Here is a 19,686-nt window from a genome sequence, read left to right as displayed (position 1 = left end):
TGCACATATTTTACGCCATGCGCTTGACGTCACAATAAGCGAACAGGTGAGTAATCAGCTAGAGGTATCAGCTGATTTTTCCAGTCATCCGCACTCTAACAGAAAATCTTGATGTGTTATTTTATGAAGCAATAATAAACTGAAAATAATCTATGGACAATTTTTCAATGCCTCTACTTCTTCAGAATACTTTACTAGAGCTGCAGTGCTGTGAAGAATGACAAATATGACATCAAGTTTTAGTAAATGGGATGGTGGTGTACTGGTGTATAATTTTTCTTTGTGTAGATACAAGCCCTTTGACACGTTTTTTGTTTTGTTTTGTTTTAAAAGCAAATTTGCTCCAATGAAAGTGCAGATAGTTTAAAAACAAGCACATGAACCCCTGTTTTTTAATGTTCACACCTCTTGAGTATACCTTTCTCTACAACCATGCAAAATTTGGTGGAAATTACATGAATTTTCAATAAAGTGCAGCATTTATTGTACTTCTTTAATTTGTTATATAAGTTTCAATTTTTTTTAGGTATGTTTTTGACGTCTCTCACACCTCATTTTTAAACTTGAAGGTGCTGCTAATCCTTAAAGAGCAAACGAATGTCAGTGAATTCCTCATCTTAAGTATATAATTATAAAATATAATATAAATTTTTGTGAAATTTATATGGATTTTGACTGAGTAATAGAGGTATAAACTCAATCTTGTGATCTTGTGGGGTCTCAAAATGAAAAATGCGTATTACTTGAGACCTTTCAAATGGGTGAACTTAAAAGCTCGGGAGCAAAACAAATCAAGCACATGAACCCATATTAATTTTTGCATTTTTGGAATAATTAGGTGCTAAAGTAACTCTGTGTAAAATTTGGTGAAAATGACACGGATTTCGTTTTAACTGTGGAATGTCCTTAATCAACTGAGATTTTGTTGTTAGATAATGGACGAAGGAGAAGTTTGTGCTTATTATAGAAAGTCATCTTAGAGCTGTATATACCAAAGCATTTCTCATTATAACAACATGACTAAACTTTGATATAGGATACGCACACATAAGATAGGATAATGATCTTCACAAGACTAATTCCCTAATACCATATTTCTTTATATCAACTCTCGATATCTCATCCCCCATCCCCTTATGTTTCATATGTGACTACCCCAAAAAGTCTTGTCACAAAGTTTGTTTATTTTAATTATGCTGCCATTTTATTAATTCCCCTTGACAAGTGTCATATTTGATACCAAAAGTATGGAAGTATTGATGACACAATGAAATTTTACTCTCTAACGATTCCTTCGTAAGATCATGAGCTAGCAACATGATTTCCACGCCTTGTGGCTGAACTTGGCTCCTATTCCCATGACAACGAAGCACTGATCTGTTAACGATTATGCCATTGCAGACAGCTGGGGCATTGCGATCAGATAATTTACTTATCTCCACGGATAAGTTCATTCGCAAAACTCCCATTGTGATAAACAATTTTTCCGTTCATCTTAAAGGTATAAACACGAAAGAAGCTTCTTGACAAATTTCAACCTTATCATATTATTGATTGAGACAGCTCACAAACACATCCAGTCCCTACAGTTTCCTCTATAGTTTACAAACAATTTAGCAATTTTCATCACCATGACTATACAAAGAACATCTAACAAAAGCCAAATGAAAAAACTCTCTCTCACTCTTTCTCTCCACCGTTCTCTCCCTCTCTCTCTCTCTTCCCCTTTGCTTATCCATCCTTTCCCATAATCTTCCTTGTTATGAGACATATATCTTGTATTAAGTAGACTTAAGTTTTGATAAAGAATACTGTAATTACGTTTTTGTTCATTTGATTTTTTTTATTTTAGACTTCATAATTTTTTGTAAATTCACTCTTTCAGCATGTGCTGCTGGTCAATGTTTATGTTATACCAATACATAAACAAACAAATGAATGAATGAATGAATAAATCAATAAATATATAAATGGATGGATAGATGGATGGATGGATGGATGGATAGATAGATAGATAGATAAAAACTACCATCATTTTTTTTTGGAAAGTTTACTTTTCGATGATTTCAGTCTTTTTACATGTAGTAGCATGGAAGATGACATATTTTTCAAGACAGGCTTGTTTTCCCCACGTTATCTGCTTCTGGAGAAGAAAGTGACACTATTTAACCTTCCATATCACCAGATGACCTGTGTTGCTCTCAATTTCTTAGAAAAACTGAGAAATGGAAGAATAGATGCATCTCCCTTAATAAAAATAAAGCTCTCAAAAACAAGATCCAATGTTTTCCCAATAACCCAATTACAAAAAAGTGTTTTCAAATTGGAAATTCAACCCAGATCAGTGACACCAGATAAAAATCAAGTAACTCATAATATCCTCTAAGTAAATAATACCCAAAAGATACATGTAATAAAATAACAACAACTTTTGCAAATTCTTAATAATGGACATTTGAAGTGTGTACTAGTGTACTAGAACTTCGACAAAATCTGCTTTCAAAATGCACGTCTTGTTGCAGGCCTAAACTACTTCACTAAATTTACTTTACTACTTTATAATATGCTGATAAAGCAGGAGTGAACACAGACATCATTAGATGTTTTGAGAACTGAACAAGTGTATATTTTTCTATTTTTGGCCGGGTGTGAAAGCATTTATCACAATATTTCTTTCTCAAGCCGCTTTTAATATGCATACATACAACTGTTGGATATTTCATTGAATAGGCAAATCACAGATAAAAACATAACGGTTGGCAACACCCCCCAAAAGAAACTTTTGATGAGGTGCAACTTGACCAAGCCGAAGACCGTTATATTGCAGATTCAATGAATTAGCCCACCCAATCAGAGAGCATTTGGCTCATTTTCTGTTAGAACCAGCATTTTCATTCAAAATGTCGACCCAAAATAATTCAGACTTATTTAAAATAGCCTGTTAAACCACATATTATCCCACAATTTAAGCAAGTGTTTATCAGCAGACCAAAAGCATCATGTTTAAAGGAGAACTATATTGATTATGAATGTGGTCTTATTATATGTCAATGGAAAGGTAATGATGTGGGGATTATCAGTGGGTCATTCAAAAATAACGAAAATAATACATAAGGTGAAAATCGCCGATTAAAAACGCTCAAAATGCCTCTCCGAAATATGCCTCGCATCGGTCTCTGAATTGACTTGAATTTGATGACGTCACTTTCTGTACGAGATGCGTGATTGGCTCTCCCACGTGAAGCTCCACTTGCATGCAAAACCTGTTGCGAGGGTACGTTTTCTCCACACTGTCACTGAATACTTTGATCACGAAATGAAAGAAAACCCAGAATTTTATCTAGATTTGGATTTTCAAATTGATGATTTTGAAGATGAAGAGAATGATGATGAAATGAACAACAAAGTGACGTAGTTGGAGGTAAATTGGGGGAATTACGCCGATGATGATGAGTCGGACAATTCAACTTGCAACACGATCACATGCCGATTCGCTACCTAACTCATGCAGCTGCTAAGTGCTAGCTACACCGCGCAGGCCAAATTGAATTCATGAAAATGAATTACCACACTGTCCAGACAGAGTCTCTTACCTCTGTGACTATGAAGAAGGAAAATAATGATAAAACTGTACTTACAAACAAGTGAATGTAATCCGAACCTGAAGGCAACTCAACGAATAGCAGCAGACGATATGCACCGACGATAAACTTCATGTGGCTGGGATAGATTGTCACTCGTTCTGTTAGATGTAATTTTTATCTCATTAATTTGACAAAATTACGAAACTCGGGGAATTATTTATCTATATAGTAACATCTCGTATTATTTTTTAAATTACGATAAAACCTTTTAAAAGCTCGTATATGTGATCGTAATCAAAATCACAAACATGCCGTATTGCTTGCTCGCCTTGGCTGAGAGAGTAGATCTATGCACGTGTTGCACAGCTCTCAATCAAGCTACGCATGTTGGGGATTTTTTTACATCTAATTTTAATTTACCTCAACGTTTTCCTTCAAAAAACGTTTTATCGTAATTTAAAAATTATACGAGATGTTACTATATTTGTATATAGATAAATAATTCCCCGAGTTTCGTAATTTTGTCAAATTAATGAGATAAAAATTACATCTAACAGAACGAGTGACAATCTATCCCAGCCACATAAAGTTTATCATCGGCGCGGTGCATATCGTCTGCTGCTAATCGTTGAGTTGATTTGCCTTCAGGTTCGGATTACATTCACTTATTTGTAAGTACAGTTTTATCATTATTTTCCTTCTTCATAGTCACAGAAGTAAGAGACTCTGTCTGGACAGTGTGGTAAGTCATTTTCGTGAATTCAATTTGGCACGCGCGGTGTAGCTAGCACTTAGCAGCTGCATGAGTTGGTAGCGAATCGGCATGTGATCGTGTTGCAAGTTGAATTGTCCGACTCCTCATCATCGATTCCCCCAATTTACCCCCAACTACGTCACTTTGTTGTTCACTTCATCATCATTCTCTTCATCTTCAAAATCATCAATTTGAAAATCCAAATCTAGATAAAATTCTGGGTTTTCTTTCATTTCGTGATCGAAGTATTCAGTGACAATGTGGAGAAAACGTACCCTCGCAACAGGTTTTGCATGCAAGTGGAGCTTCACGTGGGAGAGCCAATCACGCCTCTCGTACAGAAAGTGACGTCATAAAAAATCCCCAATTTCGCGGACGTAATTCTGCGTGTTTGAAGCATTCAGAGAGAGAACTTTAAACTATCAATTAACTGAGTTCCATCGGTCTCCATGATAAATGATGTACACCATCGTGTTCTCCTTATTTTCTCCTTTGATTTTATATATGATTCTCCATTTTTACGATTTTCAATATATTTCTCCTTTAAAAACACTGTTTTGAATTTTAAGCCCAGTGTTTAAGGTCATCAGTCCAACGACTATTGTTTAAAGTTTAAAACAATTATGTTAACTTTTTGCACAACCTGTTTAAATTTTTAAACAACTTGTTTAAAACTTTCAACCATAGCTGTTAAAGTGACAGGCTTGAAAAGCGTGCTAAAAATTTCATACGGCATTTTTACAGTGTACATGTAACGTATGCACACCAACAACTGGCTTGAGCTTGAATTTCAAACTTTGATCCAATTTCATTCTGATCTAGCGTTGGTACAGCTGCTCAACCTGGAAGCCAGCTAGAGCAAGTTATGATACACCTATATGATTATTTCTTATGAAAATTATCTTACCTCAAAAATTTGTTCCACTTCTTTATGTTTACTATGACCTTGATGTGTACCCTATAAAAAAAACAAGAGAGTGAGAAAAAAAAAACAAGGTCAAATAGGATCCTGTTTACTTCCCCTGGATTTATGGACACCATTATTCAAATACAGGTTCACGTGGGTTTTAAGGGATATGGTAAATATTACCAATCTTTTTATTATAATGGCCCCATTAAGACATGCTCAAATCAAGTAAAATAATTTTCTTAGAACAGGAATTACAAATCAAAACGTAAATGTGTTATAGCATTCAGTCTCTTTACATGTTCAGATGTTGAACAGGAAAATTCATATCCATATTAATCTAAATTGTACAACTGATAGCAATATGGAAAATAGAAATTCATGCAATTGCCACTTCACACCTGTTCAACAAAGGAAATTTCCCTTTTTTTAAAAGAGATATGAACACTGTTAAGAGCCATTGAAATAGATGATAAAAAATGATTGACCCGAATGAAGACATAAAATTCAAAAGGTAATATTACCGAAAATTACCAGTACCCATCTTTTTCAAACAAATGAAGTATTGAAACACAACAAAACACACTCTTAAAATAGTTGGGCAAAAAATGCAAACTTTTAACCAACCCTGGGCAACATACTGTCCACACAACTATTGGTTAAAATCTGCCCAAATTGGATAATCATAGCCCAGAATATATATGTATATATATATATTTACCAACATACATTACCCAACACAATGCACAGTATGTTGCCTAAAGCGTGCACTTTATCACTAAAACTTATCATTTTCTTTCAAACTCATCTTACATCAATCAGTAGCAATCAACATGAAGAATACGAACAATGAGGTCACAGCCTGCTGTCCGAAACCCTGATGAGTCAACAGTTCTTTGGTTATCGTGTCAAAACATGCACGCTTGTTGACCTGGTAACGGTAGGGGTGATACCGACCGCAAAGTTGTATAGAATCGCTCAAAGCAATGATCACATGAATTATTAACCCTGCCAGTGCCACAAAAATTTATGGAAATATGTCTAGAAGAGTGATTGCATGCAGTGACAGTTTGACACTATGTCTCGTTTTCAACATGACAATGATGACATCTATCAATTTGACATTCTTATTTCTTTCAAAAAGTGAAGAATTTGATTTCTTTTACAACTGTATATACTCAACATAAATAATAGGTGTTTTGCCAGGGAAAAAATTATGCGGGGACTGGGAGCAAATTAGCCCCCAAAACATGCATAAGAGCCCTGGAAACTGAACAAGGAGTCCTGGAATTCCCATTCATCACAATGTTAAAGCTTTAATATCCAATGTTGCAGATTTAGGCAGTAAGTTGTGAAAAGACAAAAATTAAGCACACCCAAATTTTTTTTTATAAATTTTGCCTGGTGTTTAAGAAATAAAATGTCCTTATACACTGTATTATACTTATCATAAACCTCCTCTATATAGCAGATTCATAATAATTATCATATTCTTCATCAGTGTTGTTGTTGTTGAAGTCATCATCGTCGTCGACATTACTAGTTCATTACCATCATCATCATTGTTACTAGTATAATTATATTTTCCTTCCATCTTTATATATTTTATAATTCTCTTCTTGCACATAGATAAAAGTGCTTAGAAAAGGTTTAATAGCAAATCCATGATAAATTCACCCCATCACATATTGTTCAGGGAATACCTGGCAGAAAGGGACCTCGCAGTTGCAGAGCCATAACTTTGCGTTTTTTGTTTGTTTTTTATTTATAGACAGAGAATTGAGAAATGAAGTGGAAGGAAGAATCAACCAAAGCGAGAAACCAAAACGCCATTACTGACTTCAAGCATCAGATCATTTCATGCTCAACTGAACAATCCCGCTTTCTAGCTTCTCCTATTAATTCTATTTTCTCATGATACCTTTCTTTCTCTTACCAGTTCAACTAAAATTCAATGAATTCAACGACGACAGGAGTCCTTTTCTGAGAATGCAATAAGATACGACGGTTTAAAGCACCAGAGAAATTCTTACGATTAGCTGGCATTCGAAATCAACAACAATCAAAATCAATGAAATTTTCTATTAAGTCATGATATTTGCGGAGCCATGTCCCCATCCTTCCTAATGGAACTGACATTTGAATGGGGAATCCTCATACATGTAAGATCTATTTTCAGCTCGAGTATTTCAAGTACTTGCTCACAGACTTAGATCCCCTTTTTATAATGTGAAATGCATAATCATCGTTTTTTTTTTCATACTGATGTTATTCAAATGCTATGACAACTCTTCACTCCTTTTCTAATGGCCACGAAATTCATCTTGATCTATATAGGCCTACATCATGAGAATGTATGGAACAGATTTAGCAGAAGAGAAATGGAAATACCATCTCATTTGCATTCGTAATTTATGAAATACATGTACCAGTATAAAACAGCTGTCACACCTGGTGGGTGTTTCATAAAGCTGTTCGTAAGTTAAGAACAACTTTAAAAATGATTATCCTTTCATACGCAGCTAAATAATCACCAAGGAGCATTTAACAGAGAATATCATTTACCACAAGAAAGGATCACCAGTCGTTCTTAAAGTCACTCTTAACTTATGAACAGCTTTATGAAACGGCCCCCAGGATGTTTCAGCAAATGTATGCCGGTATATTTATAAAAAGTCATTCCCCATTTGTTCCCATTTCGTGATGTACAGCATTTCATTCTTCATACCAAAACCACAAAATATCAAGAATCAAATTCTTTGTAATAAAAATTGTATCAAGAAATCAATTAGTGTTGTTAACAAAAGGCAATTCTTCATATCAAGAAACAGGGGTCAATGAGAGAGTTTAGCTCGCCACGCGAACATTACATCAGCATACATGTACACGTATGCTGGTTTAAATATCAAGGGGGTGTTTCATAAAGATTTAAGTATGACCTGAAGTCGACCTTAAATGCCAACGCAAATGTGATATGCGTCACACAATCTTAATGATTAAAGGACAAGTCCACCCCAACAAAAAGTTGATTTGAATAAAAAGAGAAAAATCCAACAACATAACACTGAAAATTTCATCAAAATCGGATGTAAAATAAGAAAGTTATGACATTTTAAAGTTTTGCTTAATTTCACAAAACGGTTATATGCACATCTTGGTGGGTATGCAAATGAGGAGACCGATGACGTCATCCACTCACTATTTCTTTTGTATTTTATTACATGAAATAGGGAATATTCTATTTTTCTCCTCATTGTCAAATGAACAGCGATTAATTGCTCCCTGAACATGTGGAACGAGCATTGTTTAATACTATAATGATTCAGTCAAGTTTGTCCTCATTGTCAAATCTATAAAAAATGAAATATTGTATAATTCAAACAATAAAAAACAAAAGAAATAGTGAGTGAGGGACATCACCAACTTTCTCATTTGAGTTGTTCATGTCACTGTTTTGTGGAAAATAAGCAAAACTTTAAAGTGTCATAACTTTCTTATTTTACATCCGATTTTGATGAAATTTTCAGCGTTTTGCTAGTTTGATTTTTCTCTATTTATTCAAATCAACATTTTTATGGGGTGGACTTGACCTTTAATACGCAGTAGTGCACATCTTCTTGGCACGAACTGACCAATGCAGTCATGCTTTTTATAACGCACGCAACCAGTCATTTAAGTGTGAATCTATAAAGTCATACTAAAATCTTTGTGAAACACCTCCCCCCCCCCCTTTAGAGCAGAGCTGCCAATCTTAATTTTGAAAAAAAAAATCATATTTTTTATTTCTTTTTATCCTATTTTCAAGCATTTTCGTTCAAATTTTGAAAAACATACCAAAAATCATTATTCTTAGAAGTTTTAAATATCCTATTTCCAGGGGGAAATCCAATTTAGTGTCACTTTCCCCTTAAAAATCCTTCCAAATAGGATTAAATCCTACTCATTGGCACCTCAGTAAAAGTGGTCAAATAAAAAATTATAAAAATTATGAATACCTGAACAAATTCATCGCCATAATTTCTAACATTACCATAGCAATCAGGCCTTTTAATGAAGTTTTGACCTTATCATTCTGACCATCATCAACAACAGTACAGTATGCCTATATACAGATCTATAATAACCATTATTTGGCAAGAATCACAACCCTATGCCAGACATATTCAGAATTCTCTCTTACAAGAGTTGAGATTTAAGAACATTTCACCCCTCTAAGGGCACTGACGTTGACTTGAGTGTTTCCCAACGTCACCGTGACGTCACCTCTCTCCTCGTATCTACAGGAGCTCTCTTTCCCGATATCCAAGTACCCTCGTATGAACCGTGAGCAGTCAGGTTTACTACGGTTTCCGGTCTTCTGATTATAACCCCCCCCCCCACCCCCATCCCACATCCCACTCACCTATTAAAACCCTCATCTTTTCTTTTCTGACTGTGATACATGTAGGTATCACTTCACTATTGAGCTATAGGGCTCACATGAGTATTACAGACCCCAATTCACTCACATGTTAAATCATAGCTTGTCAAAATATCATCAAAAATCAATACCAAGGTAGATTTTGTTTAAGTCACTGACATTACTCACAATTAACAGTACATTAAAACTAGATAAGTTAATCGCGTACTTGTCCAGCTCGAATAAAAGGTAAATGGCCAGAAATAAGACTAACCATAATTTTGGACAGTTCATTGCCAGAAAAACCCGAACTGCATTGTGGATAATAATAATTAAATAAATGAAATACAAAAATGCAGTCTAACCTCCCCAAAGGCCTTAATTATGAAAGAGTATGAACATGACATTGTTTCTTTCATTTATATTTTGATATACAAACATTTTGTCTATTTTTAATGAATTATTTTAATCAATAAAGTCATGTGATCTTTACTTACGCCTATCCGGCATGCTTTGCATGCAGATGAATTAATCTCATGTGCCCTATAGTGATACAAAAATCACAGGAATGCTAGGATCCATTATTAGGCATACTTTCACCTGCCTGATCAAGAAAAATACTTGTAAAATACAGGAAACTGTTCTAATCTCAAACTAGATTTATGATCATAACTTTGTGCAAAAGCATTCAAACACTCGAACCAGACAAATTCTTGTTAGTCGTAGTTTATAGTTATGCAATGAGACACGCCCATTTCCATACAAAATCCTTTTTATGTCTCCTACCTCATGGGATGAAATTTCTAATAATTTGCTTTCATATTGCAAATATATGACACCGTTCTCATTATACTTATACATGTGGAGCGTTGTGGCCCAGTGGATTAGTCTTCTGACTGTGAAACAGAGGGTCGTGGGTTCGAATCCCAGCCATGGCGTAATTTCCTTCAGCAAGAAATTTATCCACATTCAGCTGCACTCAACCCAAATGAGGTGAATGGGTACCCGGCAGGATTAATTCCTTGAATGCATGCGTGCTGAAAGGCAGCTCAAGCTATAAAAGCCGGGGCAATAATAACGCGCCTCGAAATAGAATATTTTTAGATAGATGGCGCGATATAAATGCCTATTGTTATTATAATACTTCCTAAACTAGTTTATTGGAAACTAGTTTGAAAGATCGCTTTGCTAGCTCTCCCATTTGATCAGCCGAAAGTGGTCTTCAAACCCACTTCACGTAAAGTTGTCTTGTTTCTATGGGAACGCTCTCAGTGGGGTGAAATGTCTCGCGCGATATTCGAAACCGCAGCGTAGACATTCTACACTCAGTGTGGGGAGTAGCGCACTCAAAATGTGCGAAGATCGCTTCCCGAAGAACAGTTGTGACCTCACTTACGCTAGAACAAGGCAAAGCGATCTTGAAAACTACATCGCGAGATGGTTTTCCAAACTGGTTTGGAAGATCGCTTCCAAGACCGCTTCGACCATTCTCATTACACTAAACTAATTTAAGGACGGTAGTGAGAACGGTGTCTATGATCAGGACAGGATACATGAACCTGATCAGAACATATCAGGTATTTTTATGATCGAGCAGGTTTAAAGACCCCTTCTGGGTACAAAAAAAAATCTGAGGAATTGAAGAACACCCCCCTAATAAGATCTACTATCAAGACAAGGGCTAATACATTAAATCACAACATCTATTTTAGGGGACCAATCAATGACGAATTTGTATAAATGCACCTCTTCTTACAGACCTTTCTGGCTACAAACAGATTCAATTTCAGATAAATGCATATATGACAAATTACAGTCTATTTATGGTGCTAACCGTGCACACCATAAAAAAATTACCACTTACATGTAACTGAAACTGTTCAGACAAAGTACTTTAAAGCTAATTAATTTTGATGGGAAAGAGTTGGAAGCAAATCTTGAAGTGTTTATCAAACACCAAAATGTTTAAATTAAGAACAAAGTTTAAAATAATTCCAGCTTGCTTGAAGTTACATGTATATGCACTTATTTACCACATGCTTTTCCTGATATTGCAAAAAAAAAGATAACAACATGTGGAACCACAAACGAACAGGCATTTTGCAGTAAAATTTTCCAATCTTCATTTGCTCATTACTCTGTTATTATACATTTTTCTGAAAACTTGTTTTGCAGATATCATTTACCTTTTTTTATAATTCTGTGTAAATTTTGTTCAATTTTTGAACATTTTATTTTCTGTTGTTACCAGTACCAGAGCATAAATGTACCAAATCAAAGAATCTATACATGTATGTGGATACTAACCACATATTTGCATATATAAGCACTTGAAGCGTATGTTGCGTATGTGCGCTTCAAGCATGGGCGGAAATCCCAGGGGGAACACAATATCAAATGTCCCCCCTACTATTTTTGGTCTTTTATGATGGAAAGAAATAAATTGAAATAAAACATGTATTTTGGACTAGATGACCTTACTTATTGGGTGATAACCTTTTTTTTTTTTTTTTTTGCTTGTCAAATATATTTTGGTCGAAATGACCTTACATTTGGGTTGATAAGAGCTGGACTGAGCCACCTGCATCTCAGTCCATCTCTCTACGAGGTTTGAGGCCATCCAGAGACTGGACATATTGTAGGGTTCTATGACATTTGCCCTGGCGACAATTGCTCCAATGGAAAATCCAAACATAAAATCTAGCCTACAAGACTAAATAAATCCTAATCCTTATGCTTACTTTATTCTGAACCAAACCTCTATTAAAATCCTAACTCTAACCCTATGCCCTCTGAGATATTAAGACAGGAGAAAATGTCACACGCGCATATGTTGTGTCTCCTACATGTACTCCTACAATTGGTATGTCTAACACCAAAGTAGGCTCAGGCTTGATTATGAAAATCATTTCAAAATTATTAAAATGTTAATACCTTTTTTGGAATATCCAGCCTGGGGCGTTGCTTAGTATCACCATCTCGATCCTTCTTTACTTCTCTCGCAGGGTTTGGGGTAGATCTTGACTGAAAGTCTGCTACGATATCCGGCATAGGGGAAATAAATGGCAGTTCTCGGAATGAAACAGTGTCCTTTTTGCTGTGACCGCTAGCCTGTTTGCTATCCTTTTGTTCACTTTTAGCACCACTCTGTTTCGAGGGATAGTTTGTGATACTGTGACACGTCTCTGTCAAAAGGCCGTTGGGGTGGAGAACTGTTTTGGAATCAGAGGCGCTGGAATTGGAGGAGCTGCTGCTGCTCCCTCTACTGGTAGAGTTTGATGAGGAAGGGCGGGAGCTTCCTGGCTTGGAAGCCGATGATGATGACATTGTACCATGTTGTTTTGATGACTGATTCGATGATGATTTCGGCTGCGAACTACTAGATTCAACAGAGCTACCCGATCCTTGGGCCTTTGGTCTAACACCAGAGGAACCATCTTTAGACCGTCTCTGATTGCTATCCTTTGATTTATCAAACATTGAAGGGTGGGCAGATTTAGAAGACGAGGTACTTGTTGACGATGATGACAACTGCGAAGCGGTTCCAGACTCGCGCTTCACACCCTTGGAAGAGGATGATGAAGCGCCAGCTGGGGCCGGCTTCGAGCTGCCATGTCGATGCAACGATGATGCCTCAGCCGGACTGTTCTTCGCCTGGCTACTGGATTTCCCACTGCTACCAGGCGTTGAGGAATGCTGCCCTGTTGACTTGATCTGTCCGTGCATGACAGGAAAGTGGCTGATGTTCTTGTTCTCTCCCGGTAAAGGTGTTTGAGGTTGGTACCCGACGCCAAGGAGGCTCGATTCATGCGACTTCCCTTTAAAGTTGTCATACAGGCCTAAAGTATTTTGGACAGTTCGGCTGAGATCATCCTTGGTGTCAGACTGTAATGGGACAGAAGCAGACAGCATAAAAGGAAAATATTTGGTGATGTTACATGTAATAAATTTGTTGAAGGCTATTCAGAGGGGCATTGAGACAAATCAATAAGGCATCTACTGCCATGGCTTTAGTGGCCTTAATCAATGCCAGAACACTCTCATTTAAAAAAAATACAAGTCAACCACTTGGCCAAACTCAATAGTCAAATGTTGGAACCTACGATTTCATAGTTGCCTGTTTACTAAATTTTGAAGGAAAATAATTGGCATTATTTTCTTCAGCAAGAAATTGATCCACAATGTGCTGCACTAAACCCAGGTGAGGTAAATGGATACCTGGCAGGAATTTATTCCTTGAAATGCAGTGCGCATAACAGCCAGGGTAATTACGATACATTAATGTAGAGCACTTTTTAAGAGACTTCTGATAAAGTACAAGTTAATCACTGACAATCATTATTTTATGATAGGTAAAATCTGTTTCCTTAATAAACTTAAGAACCATACTAGCTTTTTGTTCAAAATATCCAATAACAATGGTGAATAAAAATATGATGTAGGTTAAAGTTTCCCATTATTGTAACTACCATTAAAGGTTTGTTGTGATTGGTTATCTATAACCATAGTTTCTAGCTCTTTACCAAACAGATCCCTGAACAGGTGGATGCATCCCCCCCTTCTTTTCCACATAAATGGCAACAGATCTACAGAATAAGAATGGCTGACTTTTCCTTAAAGGAGAAATATATTGATTATGAATATGGCCTTATTATATATCAGTGGAAAGGTCATGATGTTGGGATTATCATTTGGCCATTCAAAAATAACGAAAGTAATACATAAAGTGGAAATCGCCAATTAAAAAGCGCTAAAATGCCTCTCCGAAATACGCCTCCCATCGGTCTCTGAATTGACTCAAATTTGATGACGTGTATGAGTGTACGAGAGACGTGATTGGCTCTCCCACGTCAAGCTCCACTTGCATGCTAAACCTGTTGCGAGGGTACGTTTTCTCCACACTGTCACTGAATACTTCGATCACGAAATGAAAGAAAACCCAGAAGTTTATCTAGATTTTGGATTTTCAAATTGATGATTTTGAAGATGAAGAGAATGATGATGAAGTTTCTAGCTCTAGTAACGTGGATGGGGGTAAATTAGGGGAATTACGTCTATGATGATGAGTCGGACAATTCAACTTGCATGCCGATTCGCCACCAACTCATGCAGCTGCTAGTGCTAGCTGCACGTAGCGTAGGCCTACCGCGGGCCAAAGTAAATCCATGAAATTCCAGCCTGACCATCCACACAGAGTCTCTTCTCTCTGTCAAGGCTCTAAAGAATGAAAATAATGATATAACTGTACTTACAAACAAGTGAATATATATCCTCAGGAAGGCAAATCAACTCAACGAATAGCAGCAGACGATATTCACCGACGATAAACTTCACGTGGTTGGGATAAATGTCATTCGTTCTGTTAGATATAATTTCTACCTCATTATTTTGACAAAATTACGAAACTCAATCATTATTGATCTATATAAAAATATAGTAACACCTCGTACTATTTTTAAATTACGATAAAACCTTTTTTGAAGCAAAAAGTTGAGGTAAATTAGAATTAGATGTAAAAGATCATCCCCAACATGCGTAGCTCGTATGTGATTGTAAACAAACCTTCACAAATACATATTGCTTGCTCGCCTTGGCTGAGAGAGTAGGTGCACGTGTTGCACAGCTCTCAATCGGCATTTTGGATGGTTTGTTTACAATCACATACGAGCTACGCATGTTGGGGATGATCTTTTACATCTAATTTAAGTACAGTTATATCATTATTTTCCTTCTTTAGAGCCTTGACAGAGGGAAAAGACTCTGTATGGATGGTCATGCTGGAATTTTCATGGATTTTGGCCCGCGGTAGGCCTACGTGCGTGCAGCTAGCACTAGCAGCTGCATGAGTTATGGTAGCGAATCGGCATGCAAGTTGAATTGTCCGACTCATCATCATAGACGTAATTCCCCTAATTTACCTCCATCCACGTCACTAGAGCTAGAAATTTCATCATCATTCTCTTCATCTTCAAAATCATCAATTTGAAAATCCAAAATCTAGATAAACTTCTGGGTTTTCTTTCATTTCGTGATCGAAGTATTCAGTGACAGTGTGGAGAAAAACGTACCCTCGCAACAGGTTTTGCATGCAAGTGGATCTTGACGTGGGAGAGCCAATCACGTCTCTCGTACACTTATACACTTCATCAAAAAAAAAACAATTTCGCGGACGTAATTGAGCGTGTTTGAAGCATTTAGAGAGAGAACTTTAAAATATCAATTAAGTGAGTTTCATCGGTCTCCATGATAAATGATGTACACCATCGTGTTCTTCTTATTTTCCCCTTTAATTTGATATATAATTCTTCATTTTTATGATTTTCAATATATTTCTACTTTAAAGTGTCAATTACCTTGACTGGGGTTCCAAAGATGGGTCCACTGGACTCTATCTTGATCGGTGGGGCTTGTACCCGTTTCCTTCGGGCTACATCCCGCCTGTGATCTTGCAATTGGTCCCGCCCAGCCATTCTGTAAACACAAGGAAAGAAAGAAGAAGCGTAAATGGACGTGATACACAAGCTGAACAGCAAAAGGTGTCCAGTGACCATTTTTCAAGAAGTACTATACATGTATAAAGTGTAGTAGCTCCTGTAATTCCACTCATAATTGGGTAAACAAAGCCAGTTTAACAAAAAAATATTGCAGTGTAATTAGTGTATCCGGTACCGTACATAGTATCAATACAGTTTGTGATGATCATACTCTCTGGCATATAATTTACCATTCAGGGCCCAAACCACAAAGGTATTTGTGTAATTTTGAGAGATTAGATAAAAGGTACGGTAAACAAAAGCATACGGCAAGTACTACTGTATGTAACAGAAATAGGAAATATAGCCATGAGTAATATAACATGTACATGCAGTTTAACAAATTTAACAATCAATATTATTCATTTATCATTTTCGTCATACTAATGATCACAAAATCAACGAGGTCAGGATAACATAAGCTGAAGGTGAAATGATTAAATAAAAGAGACCTAAAGTTACAGTGCAACTACAGATAACAATAGCTCTAATCAGACTTCTCCGTGAATAAGAAATCAAGTTTGGCCGCTGACGACCAAGCATTTGTAATTTCCATCTCTCGTTCAGTGTCAGAAGAGCAAATACAAGCCTGGGCTTTTTGAAAGACAGGATAAGAAGGGTTCCTTGAACTTAATTTGCTCAGCTGCCACTATTCACACGGTCTTTACTAAAGGTGGCTATTTGGACGCCACTTGATGTTTCGCTGTTCCTGATGATACATCCCGATATCACTAGATTGGATAATATTGCATAATGTAGTCTGAATCAACAAGCTTTTCTTCCGTTCTTTTTGTTTTCACTTGTTTCACATGCTATCTTACCATATATCTAGCATTGCATTGGAAGCCAACACCCCCCCCCCCCCACCCCCCAAAATCAAAAGTAGAAAAAAATGTGCATCTGTCCAAAATTTTGAACAAAATATGATCATAATGATATTTCAAAAATTAATGAACGTCTATATTTGTTTCAATGTTAAATTGTTATTCCTCTTTTATGGGTCTCAGGTTTGGGAGTTAAACACAACACTGTTCAAAGTTCATTGTGACTATTAATATGTATAGTTGAACATAACAATCATATAATTCCGAGCATTGTAGTTGAACAATTAGTAAGAGCATCCATAACAACCCTTTTTCTCAGTACATTCTGCTTGTAACGAATACAATGTTTTGTCAGTCTACTTGCCATCAGGTAAGAGTACTGACGGGAATACTACATGAAAATTTCATCCTGAAAATGTGTTTTGGTTTCAATAGCCAGCAACACTTAATACTATCATCTATGCCAGCAAAGCAATTGGCACACAGCAATCATATAGACCTTGTCATATACATGTATATGTCATATTCTTTGTGCATAGATAACAAACAAGAGCTGAAAAGTTTGCCTTCACGACAGTTCCCCTTTCCTTTAAAGGAGAATGAAACCCTTGAAACCAGCGGAATCCGTATCAAAGAGAAAAATCAAAGGAACACATTGTTGAAAGTTTGAGGAAGATTGAATGAATAATAAGAAAGTTATGAGCATTTGAATATTGAGATCACTAGTGCCATGTAGATCCTCCCATCGGCAATGCGACCAAGATCTGTGATATCACACACGTACAACTCCCTCATTACTTTAGTACTTATTTCACTTATATTCTCACTTTTATAGAGTCTATCACAAGGTGAGGTGTTCTCTTTATGAGATGACAAGTACAGAGGTTTCACAACATTATATCATTGATGAATCGTTTGTCATATGATTAGAATGAGCAAAAAGAAATGTTTTGGGGTATATTTTCAGTGTCCAAATGGGAGAGTTGTACGTGTGTGACATCACAGATCTTGGTCGCATTGCCAATGGGAGGATCTCCATAGCATTAGTGATCTCGACATTCAAATGCTCATAACTCTTTTATTGCTAGTCCTATTTTACTCAAACTTTTGTTGATCTTATTTTTTTATTTTTCTGCTTTCACAAAAGCTAACTTGCTCCAAGAGTTTCATTCTCCTTTAACACGTATCATGTTGTTACACAAAACAGAAGTATTTAAAGCTCTACATCCATCTAAACGCGATGTGTGCGATCCCTGATACAGTTCCATCCAATCTAGCCAGGGGGACCTCGAGAAAGTTCCTTTCCCTTTCGTTTCCCTATTTGTCATGCACCATACCTCTCTCTACCCCTGCCCTGAGGTACGAGGGCTTTCACAATGTTGGTCAAGCGTGATTCTGAAAACGCAACTTACGCAACTTGAATAACATTCTTTTTATCGAATGGGAGGGGGTGTTTAAAAAACAATTACAGGTGACTTCATGTCCGGTACCGACGAGCAGATGTTATTTTTATGATTAATGTTTCGGCCCCTGAATATGATCTCGATAATGCTGTTTGTTATACACACATGGCAAACAAATGAAAAATTTAAGTGCGACTTAAAATCATATCTCATTCTGATCACTTCTCAGATATTTCATGAACAGAGACGTCCAGAAAAAAATAAGTTTTATATTTTCGGGAGATAAAATGCAACGTTCCTTTATTCATAAATAATCATTACATAACAATCATAGGCATGTATCTGGCACTCACAATTTCCGATCAAACAACCTCGATCTGCTCATGTGCAGATAGATTTACAAACTTGAGAGTATACTGCTACATGAGTTTTTGTCTCAAATGACTTTGATACGGCACACTGATTCATACCAGAGTCCTGATGAATCATTACAAGTACCTTAATACTTATTTCAAGACAAAAACATTTAAAACAACAACACTGTGAAACTATGAACTGTAAAAAGTCGCCGTCTCATGTACCTCTCTTCCAAGTTTCAAAAGGGAGGTACAGAAAATCCAGCTTCGTTAACTTTCTACGGATGTCTTTTTAGCTGCACACTCTAGAGTTTATTTTAGACCCCTCATTTGAGACACTGCACATACATTGCACCTGCACAACAGTACGACAATACGCCAAACGGTGGCCTGTACTAATATAGAGAAGAAGAAGAAGAAGAACACCTAAATATAAGATCTATCATGACCTCAAGTTCAAAGAAAGGACTTAACATTTTTTCAAATTTATTTTGTTTATTCATTTTATTTCTAGGCAAAAGACAACAAGAATATGTACAAGAGGAAGAAATTACCATCGACTAGTGCCTGTTACGAAGCTCTCCTCAATAGTCGGGGTTTACAAATATACAAAAATAAAATTGGTATGAAATGGCAATAAATGTTTGAATGCTTTACTTATTAAAACAAAGAACTCAATAATAAAGAGTGTTTGTTTCCATGTGAAATTATCATTCTGTACCTGTATATCATATAAAGATCAACTGATTGAAAGGACTTGATGTTTTACAAACAAAATAGAAATTGTCTTCAATATGTCATTGTATCTTGAGGAGTCCTTTCCAAAGAATATAAAGTGAATAAACTTTGATATACATGTATAAAAAGGGATGGATTCAATTTATCAAAGGTAGAAATATTTGCTTTTGACAAAATTAAATTTATTT

General features: G+C 36.2%; 1 protein-coding gene across 1 annotated transcript; it reads right to left on the bottom strand.

Moving 5' to 3' along the window:
- Positions 1–4,838: 4,838 nt before the first annotated feature.
- LOC129260197 (uncharacterized) lies at positions 4,839–16,114 on the bottom strand. The gene is made up of 3 exons (XM_054898223.2): positions 15,998–16,114; positions 12,579–13,529; positions 4,839–5,296 (listed from the first exon to the last, which is right to left on the bottom strand). The coding sequence occupies exons 1-3, from the start codon at positions 16,112–16,114 to the stop codon at positions 5,237–5,239; spliced, it is 1,128 nt and encodes a 375-aa protein (XP_054754198.1). The 3' UTR covers positions 4,839–5,236.
- Positions 16,115–19,686: the final 3,572 nt, after the last annotated feature.

This window comes from Lytechinus pictus, chromosome 5 (assembly GCF_037042905.1).
Source record: "Lytechinus pictus isolate F3 Inbred chromosome 5, Lp3.0, whole genome shotgun sequence".
In the NCBI taxonomy this organism is placed as follows: domain Eukaryota; kingdom Metazoa; phylum Echinodermata; class Echinoidea; order Temnopleuroida; family Toxopneustidae; genus Lytechinus; species Lytechinus pictus.
Note: the sequence above shows the minus strand (reverse complement) of the source record. Positions and strands in the feature narration are given on the sequence as shown.

Excerpts from the sequence above, each read along its gene's own strand:
- LOC129260197 (XM_054898223.2), bottom strand. The coding sequence starts at position 16,114 with ATGGCTGGGCGGGACCAATTGCAAGATCACAGGCGGGATGTAGCCCGA. Across the intron at positions 13,530-15,997 it reads TCTTTGGAACCCCAGTCAAG|TCTGACACCAAGGATGATCT; the intron begins GTAATTGACACT and ends GTCCCATTACAG. Across the intron at positions 5,297-12,578 it reads GGCTGGATATTCCAAAAAAG|GGTACACATCAAGGTCATAG; the intron begins GTATTAACATTT and ends TTTTTTTTATAG.